Genomic DNA, 23,155 nt, shown 5'->3' on the forward strand with positions numbered 1-23,155 from the left:
AAAGGAGACAGCTTCCAAAAGGACAAAAACCAGGGAATGCTCCCTCTGCTAAACCATGCACTGCTTGGGCAAAGCAAACCCTATGGGGTTTTCTCTCTCGTTTTAGGGGAAGAAAAGCTATGCCACCACTCACGTCACCTAAGCAGGTATATTGTCATAGAATCCAGGTACTTCTGCCAGCCTTTCCTCCACCGCAGGCCAAATGAAACTCCCTGAATGCAATGCCTAGGTCCTCAATGTATCCTCCTGGCCCAGGCAGGGTTCTCTATCATATCTTCCTGTACAGAACTCTTTTGTGTCTTAAATGTCAAAAAACAAAAAGCTTTTAATCTCAAAATGTCTTTAAATGCTGTCAGGCTGAGTGCAAAGCACTTTGGGTGGTGGGTTGGGGAGGGGGCAAGTAAATCAGTTTCAAGTTAGATACAGGAGGAAAAGGCACACTAACCCAAACAGAGAATGGGCACTACCTTAAACTGACAACTAGTTAAACCTTCTGGCTAGCCAGACAGACAAATAAACCGAAGTGGATTTGACTCTATCTGTTAAAAGAAGCTATCTATAACAATTACTAGAACATGACCAAACAACAGCTTTGTAACAATCAAGCAAGTTATCATTTGCAAATAAATTCTTTGTAATTAAGCAGTGTGCTCTTTAGAAAGGGAATTGAGTGGGCGAGTTAAAAAGCTAAAACACATTCTTAGACCATGGGAAACATACACACTTTTTTTTTTTTTGACTAGGCTCAAGATTTGCAGTTTATTGTTAGCCTTCTCAGCTCTCAGAGCCTGTCCATTGTGGAGAATGGATGAGTAGAAATTCTCAGCCAATAGTTCCAGTGACTGAATAGTTATTCACTTGTTTCCCAAACTTATAAAGGCCTTATGCAACTTTGTGGCAAAAGTTAAACTGTAATTTTTATTTTCTGCTTAACTTTGAAGTTCTAACTGTCCTTCACTAACACTATATGCAAATAAGAAACTTTACAAAGACGGTATATATGTGCAAGTGACACTAACTCATCTAGAATAAATTCCTCTTCAGGGTTCCACAAAGTACTGTCATTTTCAACAGACAGGCAAGTACTTACTTCTGGGTTCCCGGGGACCATCCACTGTAACTTTAATAGCTCTGTGATAAGTGGCTACTTGGGGAGGATTTGTGAAGACTGTTATGGTCAGAGTGAAACTCTTGCCTGTAAGGGTGAGAGGGGAAAATACAGAGTGAATATAAAATGATGGTATGGATGATTATACAGCATTATATAGATCTCATGTAACAATTTCCGAGGAGGTAATCAAACAGAAATCCTTACTCTAAAGTAGAAAACCCCTGAAGGCCCTGTAGGACATTTCTAAACTACTGTAGGATTCAGGTCTTCCTGTTCATGGTAGTGCTGGGCAAGAAAGCTCTAATTGCAGGGCTGGGGAGATGACTTGGCGGTTAAGGCACTTGCTTGCAAAACCAAAGGACCGGGGTTCAATTCTCAAATGCCCACATAAGCCACATTAAGCCAGATGCACATGGTGACATATGTGTCTGGAGTTTGTCTGCAGTGGCTGGTGTTCTCTCTCTCTCTCTCTCTCTCTCTCTCTCTCTCTCTCTCTCTCTCTCAATCTCCTTCTCTCTCCTCTATCTCTAATAAATATAATAAATTAACATATAAAATACTTAAAGAAAGCTCCAATTCCAAATTCGCAGGAACCACAGTCATAGTGAAAACAAATAGCCTGGGGCATCAGGAAAGCATCCAAGCACAGACAATTTTAGAAGTCTCAATTTAGGATGAGGTCATGACCTCCTGAGAGAACAATAGTAAATCATTGTTGACTATGTTATTTACTTCACATGTCTTTAGCATTTCATTTGCTTAAATGAACTACAATAAGAAGCTAAAAGAGAGAAGTTCTTGTGGGAATCATTTTTTTTCTAATTTTTTTCTTTTTATTATTTATTTGAGAGCGACAGACACAGAGAGAAAGACAGATAGAGGGAGAGAGAGAGAATGGGTGCTCCAGGGCTTCCAGCCTCTGCAAACGAACTCCAGACACATGCGCCCCCTTGTGCATCTGGCTAACGTGAGTCCTGGGGAACCGAGCCTCGAACCGGGGTCCTTAGGCTTCACAGGCAAGCGCTTAACCGCTAAGCCATCTCTCCAGCCCCGGAATCATTTTAACAGGAGCCAGTGTCTCCTGTCCAGCTCTTAATGGGCCTGCAGTATGATGATTTCATTGTTACTGCAACCAAGTTTCTCTCCTCCCCGCTCCTCCTTCCCCTCACCTACATCCTGCTGCTAAATCTTCGCGCAACTCCTTGACAGTGACTTATTTTTCATTAAATGTACGTGACACCTCTCACTATAAACACGAATTTTTACTTTTCAAAGAGGTTTTCGGCAATGACATATGACATCTGATGCTTCAAATTAATGAGATAAGGTGATGAGCAGCAAGGGGCAGGGTACAGTTTTTCAGCAAATGAGGGTGTCTGTTTTCTCCAGAAGACACAATTCTCTGCTCTCCAGACTCACTGACAGTTGTAATCAGTTAGATTTGCAACGGTTAGTCATGTCAGATAGTCAAAACTGCAAACTGTTACAAGACAGGAAAAGGTGGGCGTGAAACGGTGACTCAATAAAACATTCAGCAATGGGGGGGTGGGGGGGCAGAGTACTCATTTAGTCTGCTCCTGTAACAGATAAAAAGCTCATTTTGTTTTGCTTTGGTTTTTTTTTTTTTTTGGTCAGACTTTTTTTTTTTAATTTTACTGAAAGACGAGAGTATTAAATCAAAACACAAATCTTAGACAATATGTAGCAATGTGAAGTTTAATGCAATCTTTTCATAGCTTAATGTGGAACAGGTTATGTCCAAGGCTTAATGGAGAACAGTTCTCTGGCTGTCAAGTCTACTGAATGGGTTTTCTTTTCAAACCAGACCATGTAAGTTCCAAAAATCTGTTTAAGACACACATTATTTGTTACTGAGTGTATATAGTCTTAAACATTCTTGGCTATTCTTTGCTATGGCCAAGGGGAGTTACAAAGAAAAGATAGGAATGTGGGATGGGGTGAAATTGGGAAAGATTAATTTTGATTAGAAGCCCATTAAGCTCCAGCCAAGTCAACCACATTTTCTGGCTTACCCAGCCTCAGACAGATTTATTATGCCCCTTTCCCAATGCTGAAGGCGTACCCAAAAGAAGGTTGGTAATTTACCTAAGCCTACACAATAAATAGAAAAATTTAGGATATTAACCCAAGCCTTTCTAACCTTAAAATTAATGCTTTTAGGGACTGGAGAGATGGCTCAGCTGTGAAGGTGCTTGCCTGCACAAGCCTAATGACCTGGGTTCGATTCCCCAATGCCTATATAAAGCCAGACACACAGTGGCACATATAGCTGGGGTTCATTTGCAGGGGCTGGAGGTCCTGGCATGCTCTCTCTTTCTCTTTCTCTCTCTCTCTCCCCCTTTCTCTCTCCTTGCAAATAAATATCTTCTTTAAAAACAAATGCTTTTAGGATGAGCATGTAGCTCAGTGACAGAGTGCATACCTACCATGTGTAAGGTCATGGGTTCAATCCTCCAAAACAAAAGAAAGAGAGATGGTGTGTGGAAGAGAAAGACTCTAAGGAAACAAAGGACAGAAAAAGGGAAGGAGAAGGGAAGGGGGGACAGAAAATAAAAAAAAAACTCAAACCCAAACAAAATTAATACTTTTTCCTGCCACTGTGCAACAGAATATGAAAAAAAAAAAAAACAAGTAATTTACTTTTAGTTATGCCTCCGTTAGCTGTCTGTGCCCAAGAAATGGCAAATAGAATGACATGATATCTTATCCAGATGATGAAATTACATACCTGTATGCATGGACATGTCTATATGTGTGTGTGCAAAGATATGCATACACATGTGTGCAAATGCATGTAAAGGCCAAAATATGGCCCCACAGATGTCATCCCCAGAAACACCGTTCAGCTCTGAGACAGGGTCTCTCGTTGGCTTGGAGGTCACCAATTAGGATAGACTGGCTGGCCTCAGGTCTCCACCTCCCCAGCTCTGGGATTAGAGGCACACACTACCGTTTTTTTTTTTATGTGGGTTCTGGGGGTCAAACTCAGGTCCTTATATTTGCAGTCTAAACACATGACCTTGTGAGCTATGTCCCCAGGCCACAAGGTATCAATCTTTTTGTTGTTGTTGTTGTTGTTTTTCGAGGTAGGGTTTCACTCTAGCTCAGGCTGTCCTAGAATTCACTATGGAGTCTCAGGGAGGCCTCAAACTCACAGCGATCCTCCTACCTCTGCCTCCCGAGTGCTGGGATTAAAGGCGTGCGCCACCACGCCCGGCAAGTTATCAATCTTTAAGTATCATTGGTATACTAGGTTTTATCTACCACATACTGGAAATTTCATGGATTTTTAAGTAATTTAACTCATTTCAGAACAGAGGGTTTACAATAAACATTAACATTATCCAGAGGAATAAGACAGCCAGGAGTCTGAACTGCTCCCCCCAAAGTGAAAGTCTACAGAAACGGATCAGAAAGTTGAATGAGAAGCTACTGAGTTGTACATCAGACCTGAAAATAGTGGGTATGTGGAATGGTGAAATGGCTAAATCTCTAGATTGAAAACTAATTTACATTAAAACACTAAATAATGCTATTATGGATAAGATCAGGGAGCCTCAGACCCAACCACATTTCTAGTTAGTTAGTTAGTTAGTTAGTTAGTTAGTTAGTTAGTTAGTTAGTTAGTTGAGAGACAAATAGAGCATAAAGCATACCAGGGCTTCCAGCCACTGTAAATGAACTCAAGATGCATGTGCCACTTTATGCATCTGGCTTTATGTAGGTAATGGGGAACTGAGCCCAAGCCATGAGACTTTGAAAGCAAGTGCTTTTAACCGCTGAGCCATTTCTCCAGCCCCCAAAACAAATTTCTATCAGAGGCTCTAGTGGCTGTGATTGGTAGACAGACATCTCTGGAACAAATCCTAATAAAGCAAGGGTGCATCATGCTCAGTTATTGTCACTGTCTCTCAGTTACCTGTTAGTGACAAGGCCCATGAATTTATCTTACTTGGTTTTGGAGATATTTTATCTTAAGCCTTTACAATCTGCTTACACTACTATAGGTCATGTACATTTTTCCCAAAGTCAGGGAAATCCCCCAAGTAGGAACAAAAGCCAGATAGGAAATTCACTCTTCAAATATAAAGCATCTACATGCTCAAAGAAGATCCACATTTCCCTTAAAAGCCTCCTTTGCACCAGGTGTGGTAGTGCAGGCCCTTAATCCCAACACTCAGGAGGCCAAGGAAAGAAGATAGCTGTGAATGTGAGACCAGTTTGGGGTTACAAAGTAAATTCCAGGTCAGCTTGAGCTAGAGTGAGAACCTACCTCAAAAGACAAAATAATAATAATAAATAAATAAAAAGCCTCCTTTGAGGGCTGAGGAAATAGCTCAGAAGGGAAAGTGCTACCTCACAAGCTTGAGGACCTAAGTCGAATCCCCAGTACCCATGGGAATGCCATGCATGCTGGTGCACGCCTGTAATCCCAGCATAAGGAAGCAGAGACAGGAATCCCTACAGCTTCTTAGCCAGCCAGTGTAGCCTAGTTGGTAATCCTGCAGGCCAAACAACTCTGTCTCAAAAAGGAGGTGAAACCAGAATTTGTCCTCTAGCCTCTGCCCATATGCATATGCATGTCCCCCCCACACACACCCACACACCTTTAGAAAGAACTAGGGGCTGGAGAGGTGGCTTAGCTGTTAAGGCACTTGCCAGCAAACCCAAAAGACCCACGTTTGATTCCCCAGTATCCATGTAAAGCCAGATGCACAAGGGGGTGCATGAGTCTGGAGTTTGTTTGCAGTGGCTAGAGGCCTTGATGTGCCAATTCTCCCCCCCACCCCCTCTCTTTCTCTCTCTGTCCTAACTAAATAAATAAGAATTAAGATTAAGAGCAAGAGAGGTTTCTCAGTGGTTAAAGACTCTTGCTTGCAAACCCTGACAGCCCAGGTTCGATTCCCCAGTGCCCATGTAAAGCCAGATGCACAAAGTGGCCATGCATCTGGAGTTAGTCCGCAGTGGCAGGAGACTTTGTAGTGCTAATACTGCCTCGATATCTCTCACCCTCTCATAAATAAATAAAAATATTTTTTAAAAAAGAACTGGGTTGAAGGGAAGAAACAATAGTCTTCTAAAATCAAATTGTAAGTCAAGATGTACTTTAACAAACAAAAACAAAAACCAGAGGTGTTCCTTCTTCCACTTCTTATCATCCCTTCAGAAGCATGGACCCAGTGTTGAAAAATGCTGCAGAAACTAGGACGCTACTCTAGATAATTGATTCTTCATTGAATAATAATACATTTTCTGAGTCAAATGCTTATGTGGGCATTCACGATTTCCTTAAATTACAAAAAAGAAAAGTGTTTCCAAATCCCACTTGCTAAGGAGAGCAGTGATGCATGGATACAAAATTACATTTCTTTTTTTAAATATTTTAGTTATTTGTTTTTGAGGACAGAGACAGAGAAGAAGACAGAGTGAGAGAATGAATGCACCAGGGTGTCTAGCCACTGAGAACAAACTCCAGATGCATGAGCCATTTTGTGCACCTGCCTTTATGTGAGCAGTGGGGACTAAAACCCGAGTCCTTTGGCTTTGCAAGTAAGCATTCTAACTGCTAAGCCACCTCTCCAGCCCTCAGAATTATATTTATAACAGTGGTGCCAATGGCTGTGGTGGACAGACATGGATGATCTGGTAATGGAAGACTACTGATTCAAAACATTTTACTTAAGGCTAATTATGTCATCCATAGCTTCATCTAGGAACTAGTTCTACCATATAACCTTCAAATCATACAGTTTCTTACATAAACACAGGTAACTATCACTGCTAGACAATTCCAACTTAGCCATAGGGGCTCTCAGGGATAGCCATGAGCAATAAGAGTATAAGCAGGATTGTGTCCTGAATTAACAAAATACTATACACTGTAAATGTTTAAAGAATGGTTTTAAATTCAAAGCAGCATTTTTGATGTCAAAAGAGTGGAAACATACAAAAAAAAATATTTAAGGTCAAAGTCACTTTAAACACTTCTGTTTAAAATATAAAGAGAAAAAAGGAAGAGACAATTAAAAACATAATGCAAGTTTCCTTGATGCTCTACTTTAATCCCAAGCATTTTTCAAGGGTGTGGTAACAAGAGGACCCATAAAACCAAAGTAAGTAGCAACATGACCATCTTATAAATCTAAGGCCACTTTTCAATTTCTGAGACATTATGTTTCCACAAGTGAAAAGGTTAAAAAAAAAAAAGTGTACTATGGGTGGAACCCAGTATTTTTTATTTTTAAATACTGTTGAAAACAGACAGAAAGGATAGCATGTTGACAAGACTTAGTGACTCTTAAAAATAATGAAGAAGTGCTAAATTCAGAGCAAGTGGAAAGAGTTTTATAAAAGCAGGTCAGGTAAAAATGGTACAAGGCCCAGTTCAAGGGCTTCCTGCCACCAAAAACCAGACTCATTTTTCAGAGTGCTATCTCCTATCAGTGCTTTTTCTCTCTCTCTCAATTTCAGCTTCATCTTACTGTTTCCTTTCATTGTGATATAAGCTCTATTATTAATGATAAATCAATTTTGCTCTCTCTCTCTCTCCACTCACTGCCCCCTCCCATCTAAGTCTTGAAGACAAGTCTGGACCAATTTCTCCATCCTGCCTCTGGCAGCAGACTGTAGCATTTCAGATCCTCCACCAAGACCCGGCTGCTTCAAAGGAAAAATCCTACTTTCTTCAGTTAAGATCATAAGAAATATAGGGGGAGGGGGTCAGCTCTGTTTGGACATAATTACACTTCATCAAAAGAAGCTTTCTTCATCTTCCATGCGTGAAAAGTCTGCAAGCAGTTAAGTCTGTCTTTTTTTTTAAATATAAAAATTGCTATTTGGGAAACCGGCCAAAACTCAGAAAGCCAATATAGTAAAACAGTGCACACCCTTTGGTTCTCTTTGAAGTTTCTTAAATAAATATGTTGAGGGTTTACAAAGTACACTATCACTTTGCCATAGTTTCTACTCAAATTGATCAGCAAAAAAAAAGTTATGTGGTATCTATATAATACAAAAGCACAACAAATAAAAACACTACCTTGAATCTGTAAAATAAAATTAAGAGTAGCACCCCATCCTTGAAATACTAAAAGTCACTACTCAAGTACAAATTAAAGTAATATATGAAGAAAGATGCAATTTAGAGCATACAGGTAAGTGATGTTTACATTTTTCAGTAGGAGAAACTAACTGTTCTGTGGCCCTCTATCAGTAAGTAAAAGAAAAAAAATGAATGAATGAATGAATGAGTAATTATACACACGAGACACAGAGACAGAAAGGCATGCACATGCCAAACCTGATCAGTCAATACAGATAGAGAATATGTCTTCTTTTTCTTTTAATGAAAGAAAACTGAATCTGATACAGAGATAAACCCTTTAGTTTTGGTTCAACCAGCGGCTCTGAGCCTCATTTTAGTTCAAACAACCTTTCGCTGACAGAACTTCATTAGTATGCATCATTTTTTTTCTTAAGTTAAAAAGTACAACTTCTTGGCCCTGTTCCTAGAAAGTAAAATAAAACTACTCATCGGAAACAGCCTTGCTTGAATTTCCCTTATCAAGTTTTTACAATGGTAATAATTTGACATATGATCCAAACTAGAGAGACATTATTAGACATGGTTTAAAAATGGGTGTTTCTCATTTCCTAATTCAAACCTGGGTTGTGGTGAATTCAGAGCCTTAATAATTCCATTTCACCTCACTTCTAAAGTAGCCCACTTTTTCATTCTTATTGAAATACTTAAAGTGGAAATATTAGATTCAACAACTAAATGAACATAATACTTCCAACAGGTGAATGACCAGTAGAAGTCTCCCTAAAGAATAAGTAAATTAATAACAAATGGACTCCTTAGTGACACTATTAAAAACATTAACCCAGGGCTGGAGCAATGGCTCAGCCTTGCCTACAAAGCCTAATGACCTTGTTTTGGTTACCTAGCACCCATGTTAAGCCAGATGCACAAAGTGGTACATGCATCTGGAGTTTTTGTTGTTGTTGCAGTGGCTAGAGTCCCTGGTGTGCCCATTCAATCATTCATTCTCTCTCCCTTGCTCTCCCCATGCAAAAATAAAAAAAAAAAATATTAAAAACCATTAACCCTATTTTTAAAAGAGCTATGATGGCCCTACAAGGAATCACTTTGTTTTGTGACCCTTCTACAAATTCCTATTATTGGAATATGGATTTGCATGGCAGAAATTTTAGAACAACATGTAACTGTTAGAAGCCTGCTCACCCATTTGTCTAGGCAACTTTACGTAGACAATCTAACCTTAGTAACACATTATTCCTTTACTTAGATGAAAACCCTCCTGTTAAAAATCCCAGATTCATTAACAGATTCCTATTCTGAAAATGAATTAAATTGCACAGAGGTCACGTGTGTGATAAGTAACAAGCATTATGCCAGCTGTCCTTATTTCAACTTAGAGCAAATCCTATCAGGAAGTTGACCCAATGCCATCATTTTTCTTTTCCCATTGCCATTCAACTTACTCTGTTTAAGTGGCTGCTCATAATTCTGAACTTGATGCTCCAACTGTTCCCTACTTAGACATTTACACCCACTGAAAGAAGGAGCCAGCTCTTCTAAAAACACTGAAATGTCAATAGCATCAGACAAATGAAGAAAGGCCTAAATACTCTGGAAAACACTCCACTGCATCTGGATTTGTTTAAACAAAGATCTTCAGAAGATCTATTCAGTAGAAGAAGGGTGCTGACTTGTACGCAGAAAAGTCCGCATCACACCCAAGGGTCCTGATGTGTTTATTCCACGACTAGTATTTAAGATCAGAGACCTACCTCGTCCACTTCGGCCCACAAATCTCAAATCGTTGAACCTTGCCACTTGGTTTTTCATAACAGCGGAGGCATTCCGGAGTTCGGCAGAGTAATTTTCATCGTTACCAGCCATGACAGTAACCACAGTCCCATCTGGTACCTCTCCAAGGGCTACCACCTACATAAAACAGGAAACAGCAGCAATAACAGCCTGTCAGAAAAGCTGAAAGACTGACACTACATTCCCATGGTTAATGATGTCTTATCAGGACTAAGTGCTCTGGTCCAGTAATGGCAGACCAGGATGGAGCATGAGCATTTGGGTTATGATACCACTTCAAACAGACCACCGTTTCAGGGGTCCACCCATTGCAAAAGCAGGTAAAGCCCTCCTTACTGTCTTGGTGGATTCTGCACAGGATATATGTACATTTTTTTAATTAACTTCCCATGTGAGGCTGTCCACGGGAATTATACTTTCAGAAAGAAAGCTGGTACCCCATCTGTAGATTGTATCACACATATTTTAAGGCATCTCCTATCCACAGCTTGGAGAGCCCTGAGGTGTGGCCTCAGTCAAATCTCAGGCTTTAAAAAAAAATAGGATATTGGAGAGATGGTTTGGTGGTTAAGACACTTGCCTAACTGCACGGGTTCGATCCCAGTACCCAAGTTAAGCCAGATGCACAAAGTGGTACATGCATCCAGAGTCCCTGGCCTGCTTATTCTCCCTCTCTACATGCAAATCAATAAAATACATTAAAAAAAAAATAGAACATCTGGTCAACTCTGTGAAATAAAACTTTAAAAAAAATTTTTTTTTCAAAGGTAGGGTCTCATTGTGGCCGAGGCTGACCTGGAATTCACACTGTAATCTCAGGCTGGCCTGGAACTCACAATGATCCTTCTACCTCAGCCTCCCGAGTACTTGGATTAAAGGTGTGAGCCACCATGCCACTGGGGGGGGGGGGGACAACTTTTAGACAAAATTTATAGGCCCTGACCATATAAAGCAGTGGATTGGGGCTACCTCCTTACTTGGGGCTACATGTATGTTTGGTATATATGTATATATATGCATGTTCATATGCATACAGGCACATGTGGGTGGAGGCAAGAGAACTAAGCCTAGGGAATGCTACCCCTTTTGAAGACAGGTCTGTCCAGCTAGCCAGTGAGCTCCAGTGACCTGAGCTCCTGTCTCTGCCCTCCCAACCCAGGGGTTACCAGCACATGGCCAGAATTTTACATAGATTCTTGGGGGTCAAACTCAGGTCCTCATACCTATAAGGCAAATACTTCACCTGCTGAACTATCTCCCCAGCTCTATGGTCAATTTTATTTATTTAATAATTGCGTGAGAATGAAAATACTTAGTAGCAGAGGCCAGTAAGTTAAAAAGGAGACATAAAGGGTAGAGAAAGGAAGGGAGGAGGATACTTAATAGGTTGATATTGTATATATGTAATTACAATGATTGTAATGGGGAGGTAATATGATGGAGAATGGAATTTCAAATGGGAAAGTGTGGGGGTGGGGAGGGAGGGAATTACCATGGGATATATTTTATAATCATGGAAAATGTTAATAAAAATTAAAAAAAAATAATTGCATGTGTGGAGCTGGAAAAGATGGCTTAGGGGTTAAGGCATTTGCTGGCAAAGCCAAAGGATCCTGGTTCAATTCCCCAGGACCCACGTAAGCCAGAAGGAGGCACATTCATCTGGAGTTTGTTTGCACTCTCTGTCTCAAATAAATAAATAAAATATATTTTTTTAAATAATTGCATGTGTGTAATACGTGCGGTGATGTGTGTGTGTGGATGTACGTGACCCATGCACATGTGTGTAGATTCCAGACAGTGTCCTCCTCTTCTTGCTCATCCACATATATTTCCTTGGGACAGTCTTACTGATTCCAGAGTTTGCTGTTTTTGTGAGCCCCAGTGATTATCTGGTGCCTGCTCCCCCACAGGACTGGGATTAAAGGTGTGTACATGGCCATGCCTAACTTTTTATGTGGATGCTGGAGGTATAAACCCAGGCAGTCTTGGGTCTGTATGCTTGCACAGGAAGTACTCTTAACATTTCTGCCATCTCTCCGAACACCCCCACTCCCATGGCCAGGTTTTTTTTTTAATTTATTTGTTTGAGAGCGACAGACACAGAGAGAAAGACAGATAGAGGGAGAGAGAGAGAATGGGCACGCCAGGGCTTCCAGCCTCTGCTAACGAACTCCAGACGCGTGTGCCCCTTTGTACATCTGGCTAACGTGGGACCTGGGGAACCGAGCCTCGAACCAGGGTCCTTAGGCTTCACAGGCAAGCACTTAACCGCTAAGCCATCTCTCCAGTCCCATGGCCAGTTTTTTGATAACACTATAAATAATCACTGAATGTCTAGTCTGCTATAATGCCCAGTGGAATATCAGCAACAACAACAAAAAAATTAAAGTCTAGGTACAGAAGAAAGATATATACATATATAAGCCTGAAAATGACCATGACAAGTGATTAGGATCCTTCTTCATACTTCTAAGGTGTCCTATTTCTTGTGCCATCTTGGAATTTTCTTTTTCAACAGTTCATCTGAGGCAGATCACCTCCGTTAAGCAAAGATCCAGCGTGATTGGGTCTTTGGCAACTGACAAGCATTTTCTGCGCTCTAAGGCTACAGAAGCAATCATGCTTCACCCTGGGTTAGCTTCCTTGCAGCTGCATACTTCTGATGACCTTGGAGCCTGGGGTAAGGGCATGCTGACCTCACAGACCCTTCCCTGTCAGACAGAAAGCATCCCTTTCTCAATCCACTACCAGAGCCTGCTCCTCCCTGATGATCACTGCTTTCCAGGAGCTCCTAGCATCCTCTGGGAGGATCACCTCCTCCTCCTCCATTGTCTAGGTGCTTCGTGGTGACTCAGTAACGGCTCTCACGAAAGCAGCCCCACCACACAATGTGAGCTTCCCCACCTAGCAAACTGATTACTTACTTTTTTCAATTATAGTGCTATTCTCTCATTTATTAAAAAAAAGAAAAGAAAAAGAAAACTCCATGAGGGCTGTAAAGATGGCTTAGCATTTGACTGCTAAGCTAAAGGACCTAAGTTCAAGCCGTTAGGACCCACGTAAGCCTGATGCACAAGGTGGCACATGTGTCTGGAGTTCGTTTACAGTGGCTAAAGGCCCTGACATACCCTTTCTCTTTGTCTATCTGCCTTTCTCTCTCTCTCTTTCTCTTTTTCAAATAAATAAATAAATAAATAAATAAATAAATAAATATCTCTATGAGACAGACCTAATCATTTAATTCTATGTTCTCAATATAATTTTTTCCCATGTTACCCAATACAAAAATGCTGCTCTGTGGGGCTGGAGAGCTGTTAAGGTACTGGTCTGCAAGGCCTAAGGACCCGGGTTCAATTCCCCAGAACCCACATAAGCCATGTGCACAAGGTACTGCATGTGTCTGGGGTTCATTTGCAGTGGCTGGAGGCCCTGGTGTGCTCCCTCTCTCTCCCCTTCTCTCAGGAAAATCAATAAAATATTTTAAAAGACTGTTCTGAAAGGAATAAGCCCAATAAACCATAATAATTACACGTCTAAGTGTTCTTAAATACGTATAACCTCCCTAAAATAGATTTCCTGTAATGTGATCAAACAGGTATCTATTTGAATACAGACTTTTCCTTGTCTCTGAACATTACCCCAAGATCTCTCCATGATACCCTCTCCTCCAACCAAGAAAACAACCAAGCAAACACCTGCCTAAAAACAACCAAACAAAAACCTGACTTTTTTTTGTCTTTGTCACCCTTACTTTCCTCTTAGACTGCTTCTTGGGTCAATTCCTCCCATTTTTGCACATCTTTTTCTGGTTGAAGTCAATAAGCTTTCCATAAGCTGTAAGACCCACATTCCCGCAGCCCACTATGCATACTCAACCATATTTTACTGCCTATATATTGATAATCTGCCTCCTGCATTGAGTTCACTAGCCTGAGGCTGAGGGACACCCTCCTAGGAGTTCAGATTATATTGCTTTGAAAACTACTCGAGGGGAGGACCTTTCCTCTCACCTGTCTCGCTTACCACTGTACACCCAGCTCCCCAGACAATGCCTAGAGCATAAGTAGGTACCTGATAAATATTTCTTTTACATAATTAAAGGAAATAGCTTCATAAAGAACACTGGTCTCCACAGCTGGGAGTCTGCTGGGCTACCAACTAAAATGCTGAGAGAACCAGTTAAAGAATGAGTCAGCATCCCACACCAACAGCAACGTGTCCTTGCTCCAGACCAGTATTACCTGGACTATACAGTCATTCTCAAGCTGACTGAGAAGCCTGCCAGATCAAGAGTAAATAAGTCCCTTAGAACAAGTCTCCCCCAACCCCACGCCCCCGCCCCCACAACCTCGTTATAGTTACTCAAGGGGCTACTGAGATGGTCAATGCTATATACCTGACAGAAGTGAGGTGCTTTTCAAATTCACAATGCAAGAAAGAAAATTGTACTTTTGAAAATACTGAGATAACTGACTACATTTTCCAGTATTCATTTGACTATTAAGACAATTTACACACAGAGAATATTGTGTGTTAAGGCCTACTGTGTGGCTTGCTGTGTCGGGATGTTAATAAAGAAAGAAGCAGCATTATGTTGCTTTAGATGATAATGGATACACTAAAAAAAAATCAAGAGGCTCCAATCCCCCCCCCTTTATTCCTGCAATGACTTCACACAAATAACTTTACCTCTAGGAACTACAGTTTTCCAATATAAGTTGGAATCATTTTTAAGACTATAAAATGCAGCAAGTACCATATAAGCATGAAATACAGTTATATTGATCTACTTTTCATAAGACAAGGAGAGTAATATAGTATTCTACTCTAAGTCTGCTGTGTGTGAGACACAGGCCTTTATTCAAAAGCACCCTTAAAGGGTACAGTTGAATATATCATTCTTCACATTTGCCAGGGTTTCTTTAGTGGAATTAAAAGATAAAAAAATGACTGCTTGTGAGTTTCACATCAGTCAGGCACTGCTTCAGAAAAAATAAAAACCAAAGAAATCTGCCCCAGTATAAAGGTTTTCAAGAGCTGTGGACATTATTATTCTACTGCATATTTTTAACATAATGGACTATTTTTTAGTTAGAAGAAAGGGAAAATTGATTCAATATGGAAAAATATGAAAGAAAAGATTCCTATGAGTGAATTACATACTTTGCATAAAAGTAGCGTAATGAGTTATTAAATATTGGTATGTTTCACGTGTCACATCTAAGAAAACAAATAGATATTCATGCATTGTATCTTCTATGGTAATTAGAGCTTGGCCTAAGAAAAACTAACACAATGTAGAGACAACATTTCTGTTACAACTGAACTCTAGTTTAAGAGCTAAAATACATGGCTTTTCTGCTACTTGTTCAACCAGACTGTCCAATATCTTTATGAAGGGCAAAAAAAGTAAATGTGGTAGGTAGGAGGAAAAGCACTGAATTTAACCTTATATCAATCAGAAGTATAATTACAAGTTTAAGTTTTTTTTAGGTAGATGTCTCAAGCTAAAATGTTTCTCTTGGATATTCTCAATCATGTTTATACAAAAAAAGAATTAATAAATGTTTATGTGTTTCATCTCTACCAAACTGAAGCAATGGAAAAAAACATTTTAAGGGGTAAATAGTCAAAAATCACTCTTTGACTGGTTGGATATAAGCATGAATTAATATTTTCCATGTTACCCAATACAAAGTACTATTCTGAAAGGAATAATCCCAGTGAAACCATAATAATTACACATCTAGGTGTTCTTAAAACATAAAATCTGTAAGTTCAAGAAAGTCATGGGAAAGGGAGAAGTAATTTTCTGTTCTATGTTCCAGAATTGAAAAAAGAAGTTCCTTTATTTAGCACACCTCACTGCAGCTAGCATTTAAGTCACGTGATCCACAGCATGAACAAAATAAAGTTAAAGGATATTTAACTATAGCAATGTTGACATTTTGTCCAAGACCCATTATGATTAAAACTCTGACTTGCTCTGAAAGAGACCAGTGGAGAATTTAACTTAGGCCTTTAAAAATTATTTCTGTGGTCTTAAAATACTGGAAATTAAAATTGTACATGACATTTCTGTGGACAGAAGTCTAGTCTTAGCTAATCAATTACTCTGACAGGTCAACATTGTATTTTGTACTTGCAATAAAAATGAAATACAATTATTTGTCAGAATAGAATCTGATCAAATCTTTCTCTGTAGAAAAAGTGAGACAAACTCATAATTACAAAAGGCAAAATATTGTTTCCTCTTTAAGTAGACTATCGGCAACTTTAAACCATTCTACAGTGAACTTTTAGAACTTAACCCAGAATTTAGAAAAGCCTGATTGGATTCTAAAGAAAAAAAATCATTGCAATATCTCATTTCAAAACATTTTAAATATATGTTCAGCAAAAATTTAGATGGAGATCCTTTTCAGTAAAAGCCAGCAACTTATATGCCATGGGTCAAGATGGTTCAGATTGTCTAACAGTAAGCACTGTGGAACTTCGAAGGATTAAAAACAATTGTGCCAAAGGAGAAAACAAAACCAAAGCCATCTACCATGCTGTTTCTCAAAGATGTTTTGCTTTTTCTAAAGTTAGAAAATATGTTACATCTAAAATTATGTGTTCTAACTCACCAATAAGTTATTCAGTTCTATAATATTTAGTTTCAACTAAGTCAGGCCATATTTAACAATCTAACACCATAACATGTGTATTCACACAAACTGAAGGCTACTATGATTAATGTCACTTTGCAAAACATTTTTTGTGTTGGATTTAATAAGGATTTGACAAGTTTAATGATACCTTCCTTTATTTAAGTAAAATTAGATTTTTAAAGATCCAAACAAAATCTGACCATTAAGGACCTAGAAAAATATAACTCACTACAATCAAATATTTATAAGTTGCAAACTTGTTTCTGAAGACAAATAATGGCCAATGATGACAAAAAAAATTATTTTCAAATAAAAAATTGCTCTAGTATATTGATACTTTCTTTTCATAAATACTAAGAGACATCACTGAAGATACAAAATTAGCTGGGAGGACTAGATCATGTACCTAAAGATGTATCCTTTCTTCAACACTTCCGGAAAAACATATGATGCTAGTAAACATATATAGTCTAGTGCTCGTTAACTTAAAACAGTGGTACAGGCTTGCATGATTTTGGGCTTAAAATATACATCTGGACTTAAAGTTTCTGCATAGTGCTTCAGCTTGAAGCTATTTAAAGCAACGTGGTTATGAAGGCTAAGCACCAGACTTCACAGTGAGATGCTGACAGACCCCTAACTAAAAGGGTGCTGCTACAGGCAGGGATGATGTGTCCTCTGCACTCTTTCTACCGGACCGTCAACCAATGAGCTGAATTTGCAAAGCACTTCTTGGTCACTACCATCATCTGAGACGCAAAGGGCCTGGATCCTCCAATAGTAGGCCTTGGCTATTTTAAGCTTTTAGTGAGATACACTCGAAAGAAATGTTAAAAATATTTATTTCCATTTCCTTGACACCTGGGGGGGGGCGGAACATTTCAAAACTACAGAACCTCGTTAAAAATACAATGGTAATAAACAAATTTATATGACATATACTAGTTGTGTTGGTGTCTGTTGATGTTGAGTGTGAATGCATTAAGGGCTTATATGAAACGGCCAAATAAGATCACATGAGCAGTGCCCACATGCTCCTTACCTCTCAATGCAATCCACTGTTAGCATCCTGTCGAAGCCCTTTTTGCAGTGATCGAATATCAAAACACAGTCCGCTGAGTTCCTTTCATTGCCAAACTCAGTGTTACAGACCTCAAGTATGGGCCAATAAATAGTGTATTGATTTGAATACTAGAGTTGTCTGCAGTTAAGCTCTCCTACCCACACCCCCTCTGTCTCTTTCTGTCTCTCATGTTTTTAAAGCATTTATTCATCTACTATCTACCTAATAGCACTACAGGTTATTCTGTACAAAGCTCTGGATGTGGTCGCCAAAGCGCTGTCACCACTGTTCTAAAAAGAAGACTTTGTCATTTTATCTTTTCATTGCAGATGTATTTGATGATGTTGCAAGAGTATAGAAAGCTGCTGCTCTCGTGCTTTTATTCCAAATGTAAGGATTTTTCAAAGGTTGTTTTTACTGCATAGAAATGAAGATGAGTTTTTAAAACTGTCAAAATCTAAGCATCTATTTTTTTAAAGCAGAGACAAGACTATTTGAGGGGAAGCTCAACAATCATTCACTTTTTAAAAAAAAAATTTTTTTTTTTTAAGATTCCTAGAAATAGAAAACAGATAGACAGAGAGAATGGGAACACTGGGACTACTGTGAATGAACTGCAGACATATGTGACACTTTGTGGATTTGGGCTTTATGTGGCTACTGGGGAATCAAACCCAGTTTGTTAGGCTTTGCAGGCAAATACCTTAACTGCTGAGCCATCTCTCCAGCCCAATCATTCTCTTTATGAATTCTATACAACTCAAGCATGATGATGGGGAAATTGAGAGAGCCAGGCTTCAGGTTAACTCATTGTTCAATTCATATGACTTGAAAAAGTCAATATAAAATGCCCTTATGTGACTCATGGTCCGTTTTCTGCTAACTGGAGAACATTGTGCTCTGTGATTAATATGAGCAAAAATCAAGAAGAAAATTTACTTTCAAAATAGTTTTAAAGATGGTACTGAGAAAACCCAGATAGGATTCAAAAGATCTCAGAACAGTTCAAACTAGGTAACGGTTCCATCTGTATACCAAACGCATCCTTTCTACTCAGTACCCCCGCGCTCAAAATCAACTCAGCATCATAAATATGAAAGAACAGCTGAAGACAGTTATCCTCCAACCATGGTCAGAGCGTAACAAGGAACACTGAAATAACATAGGTAAGCAGCTAGTCTTTGACTTTTCACACATGCTAACGTGTGGCCCTGTTTACCCAAAATATCTACCTATTTGTATTTTTACTCTTTTCATTCAGGTTGGAAGGGAGGCTCTAAGGTTGATGAATTTTTTTGGCGCAAAGAATTTCCACCGTCACATGAGACTAGTTAGAAAGTCCAGGGTCCTTCGATGATGGACATTGGAAAAGTTACTTCTTGTGTGGAAATTTGATTTTCTACAGTTCACATATATCCTGACCTTTGTATATTACAAAGGAGAAAACATTAACCTACAAGACTGGTGCTTCATAAAAGGGGGAAATATGTGCCGGTTAAAAAGAAAAGACCATTTCTTGAGCCAAATGCAAAATGAAACTTGCCTCAGAATGCAACATTCCCCCCCCACACACTTTTTTCATTAACAATTCGTTCTGATCTCAGTCCTGATAGAAGACCTAGCAAGATAACCAGCTCTAATTGACCTAGACTCCCCTTTTTTGTCACCCCACCCACACACAGAATCTGGATTGGTGTGTGGGGTGGAGAGATCAACAACTGGGAAATGCAAGGGGCCCTGTGAGATTGGCCCCAGGATCATCTACATTGGAGGAACTGGCATGATTCCTCCCATTTCTTTTCTTTCTCTTTCTTTCTTTCTTTTCTTTCTTTCTTTCTTTCTTTTTCCCTCTTTCCTCTCCCTTGCTAACCCTGCTCTCCACCGATGCCAGAACCCAAGGCAACCAGGCCCACCCACTTGAAAGATCCAGAGGCTTCTTTGGAGGAGTCCTCGCCTCCCTGTCTGGCTTACCACCCCCAGCATCCCAGGCGTCTAGACCCGCGTGGGTAGACAGCCCCGAGCCGGTTTCCCCATCCACCCGGCGCGCGCTCTTCCTGGTGAGGACTGCACCCCCACCTCCGGGAAGACCTAGGCGGTGTATCAGCGACCCGCCTGGGTCCAGAGGCTCAGGACGCCGCACTTGACCTGCCAGGGGCCGCCTGTGACTCTTAACAGCCGCCACCGCCCGCAAACTAACGGGCCTGGCGGGCGGGCGGGCGGACGTTGGAGGCCGCGGGGCGCACGCTTGGGCGCCCAGGCCTCAGGGCAAGAAGACGCCCTCGACCCTGAGCCTGCAGAAGGGACCTGGGGTGGGGAGGGTCTGAGACCTTTCGGAATAGCAATAAAGTCGACCTGTACGTTTCACCTCAGTTTCCCAGCATTCCGGCGACCCAAAGTAGCTGCACAAGTTTCTCTTCCTACCATCCCTCCAGGCGGGGCGGGGAGGAAAGCTCCCGCTCCCGGCTTGAAGATGTGACCCACGTCCCCAACTCTTCCCCGACACGGACACCTCCGGAGATCCAGCACCCGGGGGACCCGCAACTGTCCCGCCTCTGGATGCACTGAGACCCCCCCTACACACACACACACACACACACACACACACACACACACACACACACACACACAAGCGGCTCCGCCTTCCTTCGGGTAACGGGAACCCGTGCGCCCGCCAAGAAGAGCGCGGATGTCCCGGTCCGGGACCTGCCTCTGCCTGCCCGGGTGCCCCAGGCTTTGCCCGCGACCCCCCCAAGAGGGACCCGTTCCGCGCGCTCTGCCCCAGGCGCTGTGCGTCAGGCGCCAGCACCCCGCAGATACTCGCCCCCAACCCCGGAGGGGCCCGCGGCGGCTGAGCTAAAGCAAGTCACAAGGAAGGGAGACAGTGACACCCGCGGACGGGGACATTTGGCTAAAAGAAATTCGGGGTTGTGAGGCAGAAGCTCACAGAATCCCGGAGGAAGAGGGATGTCTTGGAGGAGGTGGCGGGAGTCCTGGGGTCACGGTGCAGGGATGCTCGCCCCAGGGGCGGGGGGGAGGGTGGTCCGCGGGATGCACGGTGGGCACTTTGGGGCGCCATGGGGAGGGGAGCTGGAGCAGGGAAGTGGGTTAGAACCGAGGCCTCCGGAGACCTGAGGGCTGAAACAGGTAAGGGGAGCTGGACTTGGGTCACACAGGCAGTAGGGACAGGTGAGAGCGGGGATTTGAGCATGGGGACCGTGGCGACAGGCACAGCCAGGGTACCCAGAGGAGTGCCACCCGGGCCCCCTTCAAGTCCCAGCAGCCAGGGCAGGGAGCCTTGGAGAGCATCCGGAGTCGACCACCCGTGGGCATGTGGGCCACGGCTAGCAGGTTCCACCAACTCCCCTTCCCGGGGCGGAGAGATGGGGGGGGGTGGTGGAATCCAGGGCCATGGGGGGGGGTTGGAAACTGGGGACCACATCACAGCCTCTTACCTTGAAGGCCACAGGCAGGGTCTTGTTGCAACGCCAATGCGAGGGCAGCACGGAGCACAGGAAGTTGGGGCTGTCGGTGCGGACGAGTTCGGCCGGGTGGTCGGCGATGATCTCCACCATGGTGCGGTTGTCGTGGGGCGGTCGCAACCGGGGCACCGCGGCCGCCGCTGCTGCCGCCGCCGCCGCCGCCGCCGCTGCCGCCGCCGCCGCCTCCTGCTGCTGCTGCTGTTGCTGCTGTTGCTGCTGCTGCTGCTGTTGCTGCTGCTGCTGCTGCTGCTGCGTAGCCACCACCGGGCTCACGTCGCTCATCTTGCCGGGCTGCAGGCTGCTGGAGGGGGGGCTGAAGCGCCGGCTGGTGCTCGGATCTACGGGAATACGCATCACAACAGCCACAAGTTAGCGAAGTGGCCCGGGGGGGAGGGGGAGGAGGAGGAGGGTGAAAATGGGGGGGCGCGGAGGAGGAAATTGAGGGGGTGGAGGCCGAGACGTGGGGTGTGTGGGGGGGGGGAGAAGGAGGAAAGGGGATGGAGGTGACGGGACTTGAGGAGGTGAGAAATCGAGTTCAATGAAGAAGCCGACTGCCGGGTGGAGTCTGACGGTGGTGGTGGTGGTGATGGGAGGGGGTGGGGGGGGTTGGGGAGGGGAGAGAGGCTAGGCGACAATTGCTGCTGTGGAGCAATCGGGACACCCCCCCCCTTCTCGAGGAGGCGGAGGAGGCGCAGATCACAGCCCAGCCAGAGCCCGTGGATCGCCCCCACTAGCAGCTGCGACCCCTCCACGCAGCCAGGGAAAACGCGCGTGGCCCATAGAGATTGGAGACTTTGCAGTTTGCAGTGTGTAGCGGCGGCGGGGGTGGGGGGAGTCACGGAGTCCTGGGTGCGCTGGCGCCGCCGACCCCCCTTTCCCAGTTCGAGGGTTCGAGTCCCGAGGTGGCAAGGTGGAGCAGTCCGACCCCGGCGACCCGCGTGGTCCACCCTCGCACTGGCCGCCACCAGCACGCGGGGCTACACCGCCCTCCTCTTCCTCCTCCTCCCCAGGCTTCAGGCGTCTTCCGCGGCCGTCTCCGTCCTCTCGGGCGCCGGCTGCGCGCTCCGACTCTCTCCCCGCGGCCCGCGGCCAGCCTAGGCTCCCCGGCTCGGCTTCTTCCTCCTTTCTCCTTTCCCTTCTTCTTCTTCTTCTTCTCGTCTTCTCACCACCACCTCCTCCTCCTCCTCCTCCTCCTTGCATCCACTTCCTCCTGCTCTGTGCACAGTTCCCCGGTGCCCTGCGCTTCAAGGTAAGTCGTGGGCAGCAGCGATCCCGAGGCCACCGCTCACCGCCACCACCCCCTTCCTGCAGCCGGAGAATCGCAGCCGCTGCCGCCGCCCGCCGGCCGCGAGAAGGAGCCGGGGCAGCGCGGCGCGGCGCTCGCGCGCTCGCTCGCTGGGCAGCCCGAGCCCCGGGCAGGAGGCGGCCCCAGCCTAGGGCGTCTTCGCTGCGGCCCCGGTGCGTCCTCGGGTCTCCCTCCTCACCGCCCCCCCCTGCACACACACACACACACACACACACACACACACACACACACACACACACACCAGGACCAGGACCCGGGCTTGATCCCACCACGCTGAAGCCCAGACCACAGAGCTAGCTGGCTGATCTGCCTATCCTTGTTTTTTTTTTTTAATTATTTTTATTTTTATTTTTTGTCCCCCCCCCCCGGTTAACTTCAGGAGAGGAGGAAGGAAAATTCTTCACTGGGCCGACGTCTCTGCACTCTTTCACACCCCCCCCCCGCAGGAAGGGAGGGAGGGGGAAAGCAGATTTAGCAAGATTCAGGTGTTCTTTTTTTTAAGTCTTAGGTACACCAAAAAAAGTGGGGGGAGGGTGGGGGAAGACAGGAGGTCTTGTCAAAATAATTTTAGAAACTCAAGTCAATGTCTGGGCACTTCTTTTTTTTTGCTCTCTCAGAGATTCATTCTTATCATTCCTAGAGAACAAAGATAAGTTCTTTAA

The 23,155-nt window shown here is 43.3% G+C and overlaps 1 protein-coding gene across 4 annotated transcripts in view; it reads right to left on the reverse strand.

Annotated features, from left to right (window-relative positions):
- Runx2 (RUNX family transcription factor 2) overlaps nt 1-21,661 on the reverse strand; it is a 162,917-nt gene extending 141,256 nt beyond the window's left edge. For 3 of the 4 annotated variants that reach the window (XM_004653047.2, XM_045156163.1, XM_004653046.2), the window contains exons 1-3: nt 21,161-21,661; nt 9,950-10,106; nt 1,091-1,195 (exon numbers count right to left, since the gene is read on the reverse strand). In XM_004653047.2, the coding sequence (XP_004653104.2) occupies nt 1,091-1,195; nt 9,950-10,106; nt 21,161-21,541 (643 nt within the window). In that variant the 5' untranslated portion in view covers nt 21,542-21,661. The remainder of the gene's footprint in view (nt 1-1,090; nt 1,196-9,949; nt 10,107-21,160) is intronic. The other variant, XM_045156164.1, reaches the window with a different exon arrangement.
- Between the last annotated feature and the right edge of the window lie 1,494 nt (nt 21,662-23,155).

The sequence above is a fragment of the Jaculus jaculus genome, chromosome 8, assembly GCF_020740685.1.
Source record: "Jaculus jaculus isolate mJacJac1 chromosome 8, mJacJac1.mat.Y.cur, whole genome shotgun sequence".
Lineage (NCBI taxonomy): Eukaryota > Metazoa > Chordata > Mammalia > Rodentia > Dipodidae > Jaculus > Jaculus jaculus.